The 17,917-nt window shown below is 44.3% G+C and overlaps 1 protein-coding gene across 1 annotated transcript in view; it reads left to right on the top strand.

The window, feature by feature from the left end:
• LOC119443978 (uncharacterized) overlaps positions 1-17,917 on the top strand; it is a 238,883-nt gene that overhangs the window by 16,572 nt on the left and 204,394 nt on the right. The window contains exon 2 of the mRNA XM_049662323.1: positions 11,243-11,522. Coding sequence (XP_049518280.1) covers positions 11,243-11,522 — 280 coding nt within the window. The remainder of the gene's footprint in view (positions 1-11,242; positions 11,523-17,917) is intronic.

Genomic DNA, 17,917 nt, shown 5'->3' with positions numbered 1-17,917 from the left:
CCACAGTTTTATCGCGGTATGCTTTTACGGACGGAACAATTTAAAGAATATGCTACTACGGACAAATGCTGTGGTCAATAGGTGACGCTATACGCGCGACCATTTAGTTGCAGTCGGTTGGTTAGGGCTTTCATGCGCATTTTCCCCAATGAATTATCTCATTTCAAGGTTCTGTTACTTCCGCTGCGAGACGCAAAGCGAACGTGCAAACTGGATATCGTAATGAATGTTCTACAATAGCATATTTCACGCTTTGACTGGGAATAAGCAGTATTGCCAATTTATTTTCTAAGCAATATTTAAACAGTTTTTTTCTCATTTTTCTGATGCATCATTTTTGAATAAAAAAACCAATAAACCTTCAGTGTGTTGCAGACTTTGTATCCGTACTGCATCTGTATTAACCCTCACATTAAAAGGTAATTGCACATTTCGCTTACTTCAGTGCATCGAATTACTTTTGTTTATGCTGGTGTAACATATCACAGTACTCTAAGAAACTACTTAGCCATAAACATCCTTGCCTTTTCTTGCTTCTCTGTCTCTACTTCCTGTAAAACACATGCAGTAATGCGAAAAGCAGGCAGACATCTGGTTTTTATAAGTAGTAGATAACACATTAAACAAAAGCAGATCAAAATTGTGCAGTGAAGTCAGCCGGTTGCATTCCTTCGTGTGAATGATAGGATCTTTTCAAGTGTGGGTGGGTCTTGCATGTCCACAGCTCATAAAGTGTGCAGACTCGTCACGAGGCGTAGGTATAGCCCATCAAGATGGAGGCAATGTTGCTAATGAGTCTGCACTTACATGTATTACTGCATAAACTCGTATAACCATATCCCATCATTACTCAATCGAGCTTGCTCAGTCATATTCACCAAAATTGTACTTGGCCAAGCTTGATCTGACTAATATTCACTAAAATTATACTTGGATCAGCTTTCCCTGACTACCACATGACAATATTCACTAAAAGTTTACTCAGCTGAGCTTGCTCTTACTCGTATTCACCAAAATTCTACTCAGTCAGGCTCAAACGAACTCAGACTCACGGCTAGTTCGAAGTCTTAGTGAGCCGACGTTTGAGTGTGTTCACCGTGCTAGGTATACATTACATTATGTGACCTGTGCGGTGAATAAGCAAACATTGTCTATGAGTACGTGTTGCATCGGGTGAAATAAGGACAACTGTAAACACTGCAGTTAGTTTTCTAGAGTTCAACTGACCGTTGCGTGAAAGCTTCGCCTCATGTCGATTCAAGCAAGTGCATTGGATCTGCATCATATTTTTTGCCAATCCTGCTGGCTGTCCTAGTCATTACTGGGTGGCTACATTTTGTACATTTCAACACAAAGTTTAATAAATGACTGTAGTGCAATATATTAATAAAAAGATGCTTGCATCACTGCACCTATAACAATCAGAACATGACACAAACACATGCACATAAGATGGACACAAATGATAAATACATAAACAGATGGAATCAGCTAGCCACCACCTATTGAAAAAAAAGAAAAAGCACAGGACTACGTATAACCATTCCCCTTGCCAGGTACATGGGCTATTGGAGAAACACACGTGCAACCTAGCAGTTACCTCGAGGTAGCAGCTATGGACGCTTTTGCATTCGCAGCTGCCCACTCAACCACTCAAGTGTGTTCAGTGTGCACTTGTACTTAGGCACACTTTTTATTGTCTGTATCTCAAAAATTTAATGTGGCTCCTCAAAATTTTGAAAATGTTTGGATTCTGAGGCTTGCAAAGGTAAATATTTTTATTCCATTTTCGTTCAAGGTGAAGGCTCATACAAAAGATTAGAGATATTGTCAGTGCCCCTCACTTTCTCTCAGAACATAAGTGGTCTGTTATTGCGATTCTAGCAGCTTTTCAGCAGCAAGAAAGGGAATCGGCTTCCCCTGTTTTCAGCATTGGGTTAATGCAGGCAATTCAGGGAGGCATAAAGTTTTGCTAATACAATCGGTTCGGGAATACCAGATTAGACTGTACCTTGACACTTTCCTTGCACTTTCTTATTTTGGTCAAATAACTCAGTTTGAAATGGCTCCAGTTAGCATGCTCTAACATTGGTCTAATATAGGTTAAGTACATGACTAGCTTAACAGACTGGGATGCTGGCTTTCATTTCCAGGAAAGGAATCATAGCACCTGCTCCAGTTGCATATGTTTTTGGTTATCAGGGGTATTCAGCCTCACTTTAAGGATAACGTGCTGAAGCAGGTAGAAGCACACGCATGCCATTAGCAGATAGTTTCGATAGCTTCTTACCTTACACTTGCCACCATGAATACAAAATTTTAGCGTTCGATTTTGTTATTAAACAAACAAACGTACTCCTAACAAGGTGTTTTAATGTTAGCCGTGTGGCTACGCGGCTGCGCTACGTACTGCAGCATATTAACTTAAGCTTCTTGATACAGATTCACAGCACACTAACAGCGCAAGAAACAGGACGAGAAAATAGACGACGCCCATGTCTGCCAGAATGATACGATACTACGTACACTAGTGACTGCAGCTCCTAAAAAAAATGTGGTGTCGGCTTTTACGCCTTTCGAAATATTCAGAGAGCACTTGTATGAATAATTACAGCACAGGCGCCGACACGGACGAGCCAGGCTGGTGCTAAGATAAACGTCCACAACACAAATTCCATTGCACGTTCAGTAATTACACACTGATCATTTGCGGCTTTGTTCAGGGGCAGACGTGAGCTTTTGGGTTGGTGCTTGCTGCTAAGTTTGGTGCAAGAATACTGCTAGGAGCAGGAACCGATAATGCGCAATCACGAGCAATACACACACATCCGTTATTCAGTAGCTGACGTTAATCACGGGTAGCGCGAGGGTCTCTGCGTTGACATGACGACTCCGCTGCAGCCGAATTCTGAATACTGCATATGCGATGACAACAGCTATAGGGGCTTGTTGATAGGTCCTCTTGTAATTTGTTTAACCGCATGTAGAACGACACAGGCATAAAACACACACGAGACAGCACACAACGCTGAACGACCACCTGCGAACAGCTGTTTACGTCCGCCATTTCTCCTCGTATTGAACTTCACAAACTGCTGTTGCGCACTCCAAAACAAACTAAACTTTGAAGCGTTTTAAACTACAATACGCACGTATTATTTGGTCCTAATAAAGAGAGGTCAATTATATTATAACGCGCACGTCTTTTTCATTACATTAAACGAATTTATGCGGCGTGTGCGACAAAATCTGGCAGCAAGCAACTCTGGGCGTCGCATAATCGCATTGTTGACATCGCAACATGTGAAATGGCCGTTGCGAATTTCGCATCTGAGAAAATCGCATCTGCGAAAATCGCAGCTGCGAAAATCGCAGTGCAAAATCGCACCATGTGAAACAGCCTTAACACTATGGCCGCTTTCTTGCGCGATGGGTGTTACGTATACGTGTTGAAGCTTGCTGAGCGAAACCGAGACGCGTCGCATAACACTCTGGCCGCTTTCTTGCGCGATGGGTGTTACGTATACGTGTTGAAGCTTGCTGAGCGAAACCGATACGCGTCGCATAACACTCTGGCCGCTTTCTTGCGCGATGGGTGTTACGTATACGTGTTGAAGCTTGCTGAGCGAAACCGATACGCGTCGCATAACACTCTGGCCGCTTTCTTGCGCGATGGGTGTTACGTATACGTGTTGAAGCTTGCTGAGAGAAACCGATACGCCTCGCATAACACTCTGGCCGCTTTCTTGCGCGATGGGTGTTACGTATACGTGTTGAAGCTTGCTGAGCGAAACCGAGACGCGTCGCATAACACTCTGGCCGCTTTCTTGCGCGATGGGTGTTACGTATACGTGTTGAAGCTTGCTGAGCGAAACCGATACGCGTCGCATAACACTCTGGCCGCTTTCTTGCGCGATGGGTGTTACGTATACGTGTTGAAGCTTGCTGAGCGAAACCGATACGCGTCGCATAGCACTCTGGCCGCTTTCTTGCGCGATGGGTGTTACGTATACGTGTTGAAGCTTGCTGAGCGAAACTGAGACGCGTCGCATAACACTCGGGCCGCTTTCTTGCGCGATGGGTGTTACGTATACGTGTTGAAGCTTGCTGAGCGAAACCGAGACGCGTCGCATAACACTCTGGCCGCTTTCTTGCGCGATGGGTGTTACGTATACATGTTGAAGCTTGCTGAGTGAAACCGAGACGCGTCGCATAACACTCGGGCCGCTTTCTTGCGCGATGGGTGTTACGTATACGTGTTGAAGCTTGCTGATCGAAACCGAGACGCGTCGCATAACACTCTGGCCGCTTTCTTGCGCGATGGGTGTTACGTATACGTGTTGAAGCTTGCTGAGCGAAACCGATACGCGTCGCATAACACTCTGGCCGCTTTCTTGCGCGATGGGTGTTACGTATACGTGTTGAAGCTTGCTGAGCGAAACAGAGACGCGTCGCATAACACTCTGGCCGCTTTCTTGCGCGATGGGTGTTACGTATACGTGTTGAAGCTTGCTGAGCGAAACCGAGACGCGTCGCATAACACTCTGGCCGCTTTCTTGCGCGATGGGTGTTACGTATACGTGTTGAAGCTTGCTGAGCGAAACCGATACGCGTCGCATAACACTCTGGCCGCTTTCTTGCGCGATGGGTGTTACGTATACGTGTTGAAGCTTGCTGAGCGAAACCGATACGCGTCGCATAACACTCTGGCCGCTTTCTTGCGCGATGGGTGTTACGTATACGTGTTGAAGCTTGCTGAGCGAAACCGAGACGCGTCGCATAACACTCTGGCCGCTTTCTTGCGCGATGGGTGTTACGTATACGTGTTGAAGCTTGCTGAGCGAAACCGATACGCGTCGCATAACACTCTGGCCGCTTTCTTGCGCGATGGGTGTTACGTATACGTGTTGAAGCTTGCTGAGCGAAACCGATACGCGTCGCATAACACTCTGGCCACTTTCTTGCGCGATGGGTGTTACGTATACGTGTTGAAGCTTGCTGAGCGAAACCGATACGTGTCGCATAACACTCTGGCCGCTTTCTTGCGCGATGGGTGTTACGTATACGTGTTGAAGCTTGCTGAGCGAAACCGAGACGTGACGCATAACACTCGGGCCGCTTTCTTGCGCGATGGGTGTTGAAGCTTGCTGAGCGAAACCGAGACGCGTCGCATAACACTCGGGCCGCCTTCTTGCGCGATGGGTGCTACGTATACGTGTTGAAGCTTTCGCTGAGCGAAACCGAAACGCGTCGCATAACACTCGGTCCGCTTTCTTGCGCCAGAAACCGCGCGTTCCTGGCGCAATTGCGTCGACGCGTCTCGGTTTCAGACCCAGCGAAAGCTTCAACACGTACACGTAGCACTCATCGCGTAAGAAAGCGGCCGAGTGTTATGCGACGCGTCTCGATCGGTTTCGAGTCGTCCCGTCGCAGCCGCAGCGCAAGAGCGCGCCCCGAGGATTGTGCGACGCGTCTCGGTTTCAGATCCAGCGAAAGCTTCAACACGTACACGTAGCACCCATCGCGCAAGCAAGCGGCCCGAGTGTTATGCGACGCGTATCTGTTTTGCATCGTACCGTTGGAGAACTGGGCCCGCACAAAGCGCGCGGGTAATGGAGCAAAATTACGGTACTACCGGGAGCTGGCAACTCTGTGCGCCTCGGAAACGGCGTGAATGCGGTCGCTATATTTGACAGTGTTTGTCCCCGTCAAATTTGGCAGGCAGTCCAGCAACATTGACCACAAATTCTGATAACAGACTTCAACACCAGCCAGAACTTTGCCGTTAATCGCAGCGATTGGCCAATATTGGCGTGAAGAAACTTAATGCCAGCCACTGACGAATGGTAAAAAGAATACAAAACATTTTCATCCTTGCAAAGTGCGGCCGCTATAGGTGAACTTCACACAGCATCGATCGTCACAACCAAGGATTTTGCCTTCATCGTATACACCACAATTAATTAGCTTGGTGTCCCCAGCGCTCAGTGGTGGCGCAAAAAGCGCCGACAGCCATGCGCTCCGAGTATTGCGTTTCAATCACTGAGCAGCGAGCTTACCAATGGTGATTCATACGCTTGTGTTTGTGCCGGGTGACTGTCTGTTTTTGTTCTCCAGAACTGAGTATGTCCGTTTTATAGAATCCAAGAATAATTTGAGATCGAGCACCTATTCTCGCATGAGCGCGGTACGTCGTACAGACATTCTCGTGCCTTACGGCGCTCTACCTTCAAAATGACATCACCGATTTTCCCGGGGGAGCAGTAGGGGCCGTAGTAGAGACCGGGACTGTTTTCCTGGAGCAGTATCTTCGCTCGTGCCAGGCTTTTCGTATGCTGCTCCCCGTGACTTTTCAAAACATTTTAACTCAAAGGGGACCATTCAAGAATGCTTTTGAAAAGTCACGGAGAGCAGCATACGAAAAGCCTGGCACAAGCGAAGATGCAGCTCTAGGAAAGCAGTCCCGATCTTGATCTACTACGGCCCCTACTGCTCCCCCGGGAAAATCGGCGATGTTATTCTGTAGGTAGAGCGCCGCAGGTGCGAGAATGTCTGTCCGAAGTACCGTGCACGTGCGAGGAGAATAGGTGACGCCAATGATGAATCTACCGCGACTTCCTACACTAATTACATTCATGTAGGTAAAAAAAATAGGCCTACTGTGAGACGGGAATAGCCATCACCCATTGAAGAGGGGGTCGCAATGAAGAGGATGGATTCTACGAGCGTCCCCTTTGAAACGGGGTGGTGGGTTTCGCCACCAAGCTCTCTTTCTTTCTTTACACAATTCCTTATATATATAAACAGGCAAAACATTGCCGGCATTCAACTATCTGAACCAATCTTTGGAACTTTGTTTTTGTTGTGTGCCTTCGTTGTTAATTGTCTCCCAGCTTTTCTGCCACCAAACCTCCCATCGCGTTTTACTAATCCCGGTTCTGGACATTTTTACGTTCCCCCTACTATCCCCGAGCCCAAGGGAAACTTCAAGGTGGCCAGTGGAGCCTAAACCGACAGCAGGGTAGATATCTGCACATTCTAATAAAACATTTTCCATTGTTTCCCTAGTCTTACTGCAGTAAGTGCATGCTTCTTCTTCCTTGGTGTACCTCGCCTTATAACTACGTGTTCTAATTAAGGCATTCTTATCTTGGTCCGAAAAGTAGAGAGTTTCTCTGAGTCATTATTAAGTGTTTCTTTCCTGATTTCTTTTTACCTCTGAGGAAGTTACTCAAAGCCGGCTTCTTTTCCATTGCCGCCACTAAGGAAATTGTCTCAGCCTCTCTGAATTTGCATTTAACATTCTTTTATTGCCATGTTGCTTATTATATCGGTTGCAGACTTGGTGGTAAACTTCCTAGTTCTTTTCCTCCACTATGAGTCAATATTTTTTCCATACAAATACTTGAACACTCTTGCAACCCATTTACTTTCTTTCACAATCCTCAGTCATTCTTTGAAATCAATTTTACTCTGAGCTTCCCTCACTTCAAAAGTTGTGCAGCCCATGTCATATACTCTGTGCAGCTTCATTTGTAATCTTCCTGTGAGTGCCCAATGCGAGGCATCCCACTGACCTTTGGTTGCTATCGAATCCTGATTGTACTTCTGATTTCAAGCAAACAACTGCATTTCCAAACGTACACCTTTCCACATGCCCTGTAGCACCTCATACCTATTGTATCTCCATAGTGCTCTGCGTTTCATTATGGGCGCATTTTTCTTCCTCTTTGCTATTATTTTTTTGTTTCCATATATCTATTGCTCTCGTTTATTCATACGCCAAGGTATTTTACTCAAGGTATTTCCTGGCCCTGTTTTGACACTGTCTGGTCACTGTTTTCATAAGACCTGATGATTTCATAAGATACCATAAAACCTGATTTTTAATGCTAAATTTCAATCCTAAATTCACACCTTCCTCTCCACAGATGTTGCATATCACTTTGCCTGTTACAACACAATGTCGTCCGCATGAGAAAAACCTGGGAGCTGCTGCTCTATTATTGTTCCCGCCTGTTTGTCGTCATCACCAGCCTATATTTTATGTCCACTGCAGGATGAAGGCCTATCCCTGTGATCTCCAATTACCCCTGTCTTGTGCTAGCATATTCCAACTTGCGCCTGCAAATTTCGTAACTTCATCATCCCATCTAGTTTTTCACCTGTTTGTATGAGAGATTAAACCCGATATTGATTCCTTCTGGTGCCCTTTACGTCCTTAGCATGTACATCATGAACAACAGCGGGAATAAGAGGTACCCTTCTTTCACTCCTTCGAAGATATCAACCTTCTCTTTGCTGCTCATTCCTTCCCATTCAATGCAAACAGAATACCGTTTAGTAAATCTCCCTAAGCTGCCTTCTTCCAGAATATCCCACGGAATGTTTCAGTTAATGTTGTCATATGCCCTGGTAATGTCTAAAAAAATAAACTGGCGAGTGCCACCTCCACAAAGACAACTCAGACTAGACTTGTCATACAAGGTCCATTTGATTTGCCTGTTCCACTGTGAACGAGGTCATGGCGGCGAACGAGAAGGTCACAAATTGTGCAGCTCAACTTCAGTGGTACAAGCACAATGCAACACTTGAAATCAATGCTGAGGTGCAGATGCGGTGCAGGCGAGATGTTTTGTCTGCATGATGTGTGCAGTGCACTTCAAATTGAGAGGTCCCAACTTCAGGTTTGGTCGGCTTCTCAGGCATAGACACCACCCACATTGCTTAGACGCAGCACACGTCTATAAGCGGAGTTTCGGTGGTGCTTATGCCTCTGTGTTGCTTTCTCTGCTGCGCTGCCGCTTCACATCTGCACCAAGTCGGCACTGTCAGTAGGGAGGGGTGCACAAAATTCATGAAATAGCCTTGCACCTTTTGAAACGAACGACATGGTTCAAAGGGCGCCATTGCTTGGTTCGGGTAGTACAAGTGAATCGAAGAGACCTATGATAAAGTTTTCTCCTCCTTTGTTGAAACCAATGTTTCACTCATGATTTACACCATTTTCAATAATTTCAATTCTGTGATCCTTGGCAAGGCATGCATTGGTGCTTCAGTGATGCCACATGGATGAGGGGGGTTCATATTAGGAACACTACCTTTTGCCATTAACTCACAGCATAAGATAAAATATGCTGCAGCCACTTGATATGGGCTGAGTGCAATAGATGCATGCCATTGGATGTTATCTCCAGAATAATGTGGTTACGTTTAAGCATAGGGAAACTGGCTTTATATTCGAACACAGTTGTTACAATATCCCAGCCCAGATTTGTTTGACGAGAAAAAAAAAAAACTAGTTTTTTTTTCTTCTTGACAAACAAATCTAGGCTGGGATATTGTAACAACTGTATTCCAATATGTTTCCTTTTCGTGTTCTATCAATGGCCCGAGCGAATCTTTGCCTACATTATGAGCTGATCATGATTGCTGGTTTATAAGAAAAGAATAGAATCAAACAAAAGGAATCATTACATTATGCTGGCCACGATGGCATTGAGTCTACTTAATGCATTGTACTGCCGATAACACTGAATAAGATGAACTTATGTCCTTGTGTAGTATAATTTTTAAAAATTGGTGAAATGAGATTTGGCTCCGAGACCATACCATTATCATGCGTTACTTGATGAAATTCATGCTAACCCTGTGTGTGTATTCTGATTTGATCACCTACTTGGGTTACTTTTACTTTTGTGAAGCATCGATGCCCACAGTGACAGCTTGCTGGAGCGAGGGGCATTCAGTCAGTGGCTTAGTGAATCAACGTGGGCTAAATGTGCATTTTTACGTGATTAACAACACAAGCCCGTCTGGCTATAGTGGAATGAGCGTAGACTTATTTGTGGCCACAAATATGGCATAAAAAGTGTCAGTTTGCAAAGCTGCACTGGGCTGGTGCCAGCCTAGTTATAACACCTGCAGCACATGGAGGCAGTTCCTTCACACATTGGCTTTGGCGAACTTCTTTGGTAAACGACAATCTGAACATGGCTGTAGTTTTTGACTCGGTAGGTGTGATGAAACGGGTTGCTACTGCTGATGGGTAACAAAAAATTCAGTGGTGATTTAGTGATAAATACAAGAAAAATGCGTTATCATTGTGTTGCACCTTCTTGAGGTCCCGGATCCATGATTTAAACTGCATTTACCACATTCCAAAGTGTTGTTCAGGAGCTTGCTTGACACATGTCCTGCCTCTTCGAGGAGCAAAGTGCAACTGACAGCATGAGTTGCACTATATATACACGCACACACACACGTCTCTACCTCTGCCACCTGACTCCATCCCGTCTCTACCTCTGCCACCTGACTGTCTTCCCACATTTCAAACACATTGATTTTTTTTTCCATTTGGACACTCCTAATGCTAATGCATTAAGAAAGGATGGTGCAGATAGACCTTTGATACTGGCATTAGGCTAGTGTTCGATGCAGTGGGTGCTTAAGTGAGGTTGTTGGCTGTGACAGGTGTGTGTGTGTGTGTGTGTGTGTGCAGTGCTGCTAAAGCTCATGCATGCAAGAGATGAATTTTTTGGAGTACTTTTCATTCTAATGAAGTTTGAAGTCCACGGAAGGATCTTTAGTGTCCATGAACATCACCAGTGTGATGTATAACCATGTTTGGCTTATATAAACTTCTTGTGCTGCTAAGGGCAGTAACATTTATAGTTGTAACATGTGGATACATTTGGGAGTTAATAAACTTAAGTTATATTGCCACCTATAAGTAGCCTCTATGCTTAAAAAATGCACAACATATTCAGCAACTTTGTACCTGGCATTAGGAAGCAGCAGTACCTTTTACTCAACTCAGATGAACCTTGATACCTTAAGCATGTATGATGGCATTTTCGTCAAACAGGTATTTGGGACGTCCCCTTGACACTGACACCTTATTAAATAAGACCAATGACGTTGCAATCTATATGTTTAGTTTCTTTTTTATAAATGAAACGTGTGTCACAAAAGGCTTGGAGTGATGTTTAGATTATGTATTCGTGCTCCATAACGTCTTACAATGGAGAAAAACAACATAAAAACAGTTTTCGAGGCGTTAAATCTGGCAAAAAAAAAAGGAATGCTTATGTCGTAAGGATGTGAATTTATTTCGAGCTTTTAGTTTATTTAGGGAAGGTTGTCCGGGTCCTGTTTATATATGCACACTTTTATCACCAGTGGTTTTATTGGCTTATCAATTTCTCAAGTGGGGCTTACAGTAAATGGCACCTTGCTCCAGGACGATCCAAGTAAGCTGGGGGAGGAGCCAGGTTTGACCTGTGTCCATGAGCCCTGCTGGCAGAGCCTCGTGCGTGATCCACTCGATGGAAGTCACTTCTGCCTGGCCTGTGGTGCTCATCTGGTGCTTTACTGCTCCCAACACTGGAGTGCACCTCGTGCAGCAGCTGCGGGTCAAGCTTTGGCTTCAGCTCTTTACGACTTGCCCCAGCCTCTTCCAGGCCCTCTGCGCACCGCTGCTGCTCCTCCCATCTGGTCCTTGGTTGCAGCGGCTTTGCACTGTGAGCAGTGGCTCTTATAACTTTGGCATGGTGCTCTCTGGCCATATCTGGCCCTTGTGCCACTAACACATCTTTTCTAACTTTGTGTGTGTGTAAGGCAGGAGTTGGCTTTCGACAGCGCAAGAACCCATGCAGTTGTTACAGGTTTTTGGGAAACTTCTGATCAGCCTGAGAGTTGTACAGAAGTGTGAAGCTTTATATTAGCAGACCCTCGAGCCTCACATTTACGTATTCATTTACGTATTCTTGATGCACAAAAAAAATTGTTATAGCTTTCCTAAGAGGACGAGCTTTCATTGGTGCAACTATGATGCGAGCTCTGTGTTGCAGGAGCAGATTTCTTTGATGTGAAACGGGACATGCTGCTCTGGTATAGTCTCCAACCTAATGTGAAGTTCATTGTGTAATCATGTTTTTGCATGCCAAAAAGCTCCAACCAGGGCCGCTATTTTGTAACGACGCCTTTCTTTGATGTTAATGCCTTCCGGCGCTTTTGAGTTCCTGTGTGGCCGCGTTCAACGCTCCACCCGGGGCGGAGCGTCGCTTGACCACTCACGAATGCGAAAGAGTGCGGAAAAGGCATTAGCATCGAGAAAAGGCATTGCTACAAAATCGCAGCTCAGTAGCTGTCCTACAGCATTTATGCAAAATATGTGACCAGACGTTATGAACAATGATGTAGTCGGGCAGTAGTGCACGTAGTTTACAGCAGGTTTATAATGTGCACAATGAACACCATGTGGCTGGGAATGTGTGCAGATCTGTACTTCAAAAATTTCTAAAGTTTTTCTTGGTTTCTGGATATCATTAATTCCATGCTGCACAAGATCATGACTTTTGGGAAGGCAACGTTTTGGCAGTGATGCTAAAGTTCAGGCAGAGGTGACATCCTGGTTTCAGTCAGTAGTGGTAGATTGGCATGACGCCGGCATACAAACATTTTTTTGTAACTCTATGAGGATTGCCTTAAGGCATAGTAGTATACAACAAAGATTATATAAATGGGTGCAGCCCTGTTTCGTGCAAGAAGTTCAGCAGGGCTGTGTAAGTTCTTTTGAACACATGTGCTGAATTCAGCTTGCCTGTCACTTTAAAGGCCAGACACTTTGAACAAGGACTCTCAAGTATTCGGATACCGTATTTTCACGCATATAACCCTCCCTTGCATATAACCCGCACCCCTAACTTTGAACTCCACGAAAAAGAAAAAAAGTAACCTCGCATATAACCCATACACTTATCCGAAAAAATGAGGACTAGGAAGTTACAACTACGCGCAGCCATCATTTCGTTTTCAAAACAAATTTATTTCAAAACGACCACTGCAACATTGTCAGCACTGTCGCCTGATTCACTGCTGCCATCCGAGGCTTCGTCGCCGCTCTCAATGACGTAATCGATTGTCTTCGGAACCATCTCGCAGCAGCTCTGTTGCCGATTTCTTCAGCAGCAGCTATGATCTTCAGTTTCTCTTTCACTGTGAAAGACTGCCGCCGAGACACATTCATGATGCCTAAGGCTGGCCAACTGTGCAAACTGGGCGTACAAGAAACGGCACCTGACTCGTGCGAAAAGCACAGAACACCCATACCGAAAAGGATTTTTCTTCCTCCATGCCGAAAAGCGTCTAACCAGACTATGAATGTGGATCAGGCAATAACCTGTGTTGGCCTCTTATTGGCTTAACACACATCGATAGGCATGGGGACAATGCGGACTCTGCACGGTAGGCCATGCATTGCCGCGAAGCCGACCCCCCCCCTCCCTTTGCGAATATTCGCAGATAACCCGCACCCCCACTTTTTAAGCACTTTTTTTCAGTTTTTGGTGCAGGTTATATGTGAGAAAATACGGTATGTTGTGTGTCTTGGCAAGTCCACAGTTGGTGGTACAAAGAATATGGCAAATGAAGTGTAGCTCAATCAACTGAAGTATAGCTTTGTGCTACAGTTGTGTTTATGACAATTTTTTTTTTCAAGTAAGTGGTAACATGTCTTGTGCCAGAATTGTTCAATTTGGGCAGGTGCTGTTATCCTTGATGAATCTCGTCCACTTGTCTGGTCATGTGCTTTTTTATCAGCCATGTCATTGAAAGGGTCAGAGCTGTGTCCTACAAAGTTTAGATGAATATTGTAAATCAAGTTGTGATGAAGCTTATATTCTGACCTCCTGACCTTTTCCGTGCCAAAGACGAGTATTACTCATCCAGGGATTTTCTTTTGTCTGCCTAGTGCCACAGACGATTGACAGTGATATGATCATTTTGATGTTTATGCTGCGCTACTCGATTGCACCAGCTTCCCCGAGAACCGAGGTTTTTGTGTGTGCAGTTGGGGAAAACACAGCGGAAGTCTGACTTTTCTGGGTTTTAAAAATAGTTGCACAGAGTTAGGCGGCTCCAGCTACAACGGCTGCCTTTTGAAATGCTAGAATTGAGCCTGCAGTGAACACTTAGACGTGAAAAGCTCTAGTAAGTCGTAATCTGAGCTTGAACTTAGTACTGAGATTGCAAGGAAGAGTTCAAGCCTGTGGTGGCCTTTCTTGTGTGGACACAGCTTGAAAATAACGCTTTGCTGCCCCCGTAGAGATTTCCATTCCTCACAATGCCAGGAATGCAATGTCGCATGAAGGACAATGAATCCATGCTCAACTTTTGTTCCAACAAATGTCAGATTTTATATAGACTGTTTCTGTTGCTGTGCCTATCTGCAACTCAAAAACATAAAAACGTCAGCAGTCATGTACAACAGAAAATAACAAATGAATATTTTTTTCTATAACAAAAGCTCTTCACAATGAATCAGTCATAAAAAAAATATGTTGGCTTACAAAAAAAAGGCACTTATGGGGTTATTGGCACTTTGCTGACTCATTTGAGATGTTTAATGGCACCTAAAGAATCGATGTATTTGTGCACTTGAGTGACGTTTGATAAAGAGAAGGCTACCTCTGTAGTATGGCCTGAAGTTAGGGAGAGTCGAGTCAAACACTCATCACAGATTCTTTTGTTTCCTTGAATGCATAAAGGAGTAGGGCGGACCCATGCGTGCATCCAATATCATTTGTAACAGCAGTGCTTGTGTGCACCGCACATTGCTCCAAGGTAACATCAATGTGCATTGATACATATGTACTTGGGCTTCGGTTTTTTCTGCAGAGTGATTTGTTGTTGTCTCTCATATATGTATTTCCAGAAGGGCAATTATTGATTTGGAATACCGTCAGTGATGTGTTTTGGCAGTAGACAAAGTGTTCATTGTGAGTTGGAACATGTTTTGTTTTAATTAATGCACTCGCTCACATTGATTGCCAGTTATGCAATGGTAGGGCCATGTCCCCAGCCTTTTTGTTACCTGATGCATTCCGTTTGCGCTGCATTGTACATTATGCCCCTGTTGCTTCCTGAATAATGACTTCAATCTTGCCCCTCTGTATTAGTTTGAGCAGGGGAAATTGAGCTTGGCAGAGCATGCGTGGCTGCAGTATAGACCAAACAGTGTTACAGGCTGTCTGAATACCTGCTCCTCCACTTTTAGGGGCAATCTTACGTATCAGGTGGAAGGAATAGATAATATTTTGATCTTGCATAAGCACTTTGATCGTGTTCAAGCTTGATGAATATTGATATGAAGGACCTGTACTTCATCTGCTTCAGGCAGTGGGCACATCTTGAGATGATTTGTAGCAGCGATTACCAACCCTGCACCATGGGCATAGGTGTTGGGAATATCGAAAGCTTTCTTCAGGCTGTGCTGCTGTGTTTCGAGGTCTTACTTCTGTGGTACGTTACAGTCCTACAAAAGGATCATTTTACATCTGGAAATATAGCTTATGTGTCACTCTGACAGTACGATCATGTTTTTAAAACATTTTTGTTGGACCTCATTTAAAAATAATCGTAGCGTGCTTTCTGGGTGCCATTCCTATTTATGAGTGAGGGATTAATTTGGAACAAACTTCGTATTCATAACAAAGTAAAAGGTAAATCAAAGTGGAAGAAAAGACAACTTGTTTCTGGGGGAAGCCAAGCCCACAACCTCTGCAGACATGTGCGATGCTCTACCAAAATGGGCTGCATAACTGGTAATGTTAACCAGTGCCAGTCATGACCGTGAGGAGGATGTGGAACATTCTTTGAACATCAGGGGTCTCAAAGTGTGTGATGTTGAGAGCAGGCAACTGGCCAATAAAGCGATGTACTGTATCTAGGTATCAAGGTATGTACTGTATCTAGGTATCAAGGTATGTACTGTATCTAGGCTGCCATATTTGAGATCATCACTACTATTATGCATTGGATGAGAAGAATCAGGCTAACCAAATTTGTAGTAAGAACCAGTTGTCATGCAAGAGCATTGTAGCATCATGGAGTAGAGCATTGCACGTGTCATACAGAGGTTGTGGGTTTGGCTCCCACTGGCTGCAAAGTTTTCTTTTCTACCAATTTTATGCAAATGTAGCACTCATAATTATTTTTACATTTTAACTTCGAAAAATAGTGCATTTGCCTTTTGCTTTCCTTCGTTTCGTTGTCTGTGGGCTTCATATGGTTACAAATATCAGGCCCCACAATTCCCCTCATTCTTCATCCTGAATCTATGACTGTATTGATGAAAGCGTGTTCTGTCCGTGTGATACAGTAAACATAATAATTTCTACTTTATTGAAGAGTATATTTTTATAGTGGATGAACTGGTATTAGTTATTGGTCCAGTGCATACTTTTTGCCAACTGCCTCAAGAATGCATTGAGCAGGTTCTTTATTAAATTGAAACTTGCAGTGTGCGAATAAAACGTTTTCAATTTTCAAGTGAATTCGAATAATAAAAACCAAGTGCGAATCAAATAGAATATTTTTCGAATACGAGCACATTGGTTTTGCAAAAATCCTTTTTTTTTTCAGAAACCAGAGGTATGAAAAAAGAGCAAGTTTATTGCAACTTAATTAACATACAGGAAAATTATACTTTGTGGTGAACAAAATTCTCTAGTACAACACTTTTGCTTGACAGTATCATACCTTCAGTTATTTAATGTTGTCACAAAGAAAGGATAGCTGCTTGACATGTGTGGAAAGCAGTGGCACCCTCCTGCATGTCACAATTCCTTCAGAACTCGAAAGGAGCTCCTCACTGGACACACTGGTATCTGGTACTGGCAGGTATCTCTTTGCAAGCCGAGCCAACTAGGGGCACCATGCACCACCACTTACACGGACCTTCCTTTTGGCCTACAATTTGATTATGCACCTATTTTTCAACCTGTGCTTGTGCCAGTGTGCAATGTCAAGAGACTATAGGTCATGTGCTTTGTGACTGCCCTAGGTACGTGCAAGAGCGTCAAAGGTTGAATAATGACCTTACGCGTCTCGACAGCCCACTGTTGTCGGAGGACGTTATTTTAGGCCCTTGGCCAGACACTCAATCAAGTTTCAAGGCCATGCAGGCGCTACTGAACTTTTTAAAAAGTATGGGCCTGGACTGTAGGCTATGAGCATGCCAAAGTGCTTGCCATATGTTTTACATGCTCCTTCTCTCATCATCGTCACCCACCATGCGCCTCTTTCTTCCCTCTTTCTTTCCCTCTTCCCCTTCCCCCAACGCAGAGTAGCTGGCTAGAGGAATTTACCTCAGGCCGACCTCTCTGCATTTCGCATCATTAAACTTATCTCTCTCTCTCTCTCTCTCTCTCTGTGCCAGTGAAAACTGCTACTGGTTGATGGATGAGCTTATCAGTCTTTCGACAGTGTTGACGTATAAGTAGCCTCTTTAGAAGATTTTGTGTTTGAGGGCATATCTGAGTTCCTTGGTGTTGAAATTTTCCTTGCGTCTTCTAAAGCCAAGTTTTGAATTCAGTTTGCCATTGAAGCATTCTGGTGGTACTGAACTACTTTAGAATGAGGGTCTAAAAACATGGCCAGGCCTTGCTACTTGGTCAGATTTAAAACTTGAAAACTCTATTTTTAGGCCCTAGCTTACCCAGATTAGTAGCACACACAGAGGCTTCCGCCTGGCGGCTGGTGTTGTCCAGATGCACGAAGAGGCAGCATGGTGTGGGTACTTGAGCTTATAGTGTCAGGTAGCCTTAAGCACCTGCAGGGACCCCATGACAGTGCCCCCTTCTTACTTTCGATATGCTTCACTGCATAATAAATATGCTTCGCCGCATAACACAACTGTACTGCGGCGAAGCTAGCTTGAACTGACAACAGCAATTTTGGGGGATTTGAATATTTGGAATAGTAAAAGTGTCTTGGAATCGAATGCTAACCAATTCAATCGAAGTTTCTAATATTTGCATACACCTATGAAATCTATCGATGTGCTGCTACCACTTACATTTTAATGCAATTGGCATTCTTAAGATGTACTTCACGCACTTTCCGGTGTCTGTCT

Source organism: Dermacentor silvarum, chromosome 1, assembly GCF_013339745.2.
Source record: "Dermacentor silvarum isolate Dsil-2018 chromosome 1, BIME_Dsil_1.4, whole genome shotgun sequence".
NCBI classification, from domain to species: Eukaryota; Metazoa; Arthropoda; class Arachnida; order Ixodida; family Ixodidae; genus Dermacentor; species Dermacentor silvarum.
This window is presented reverse-complemented; position numbering and strand designations above follow the sequence as displayed.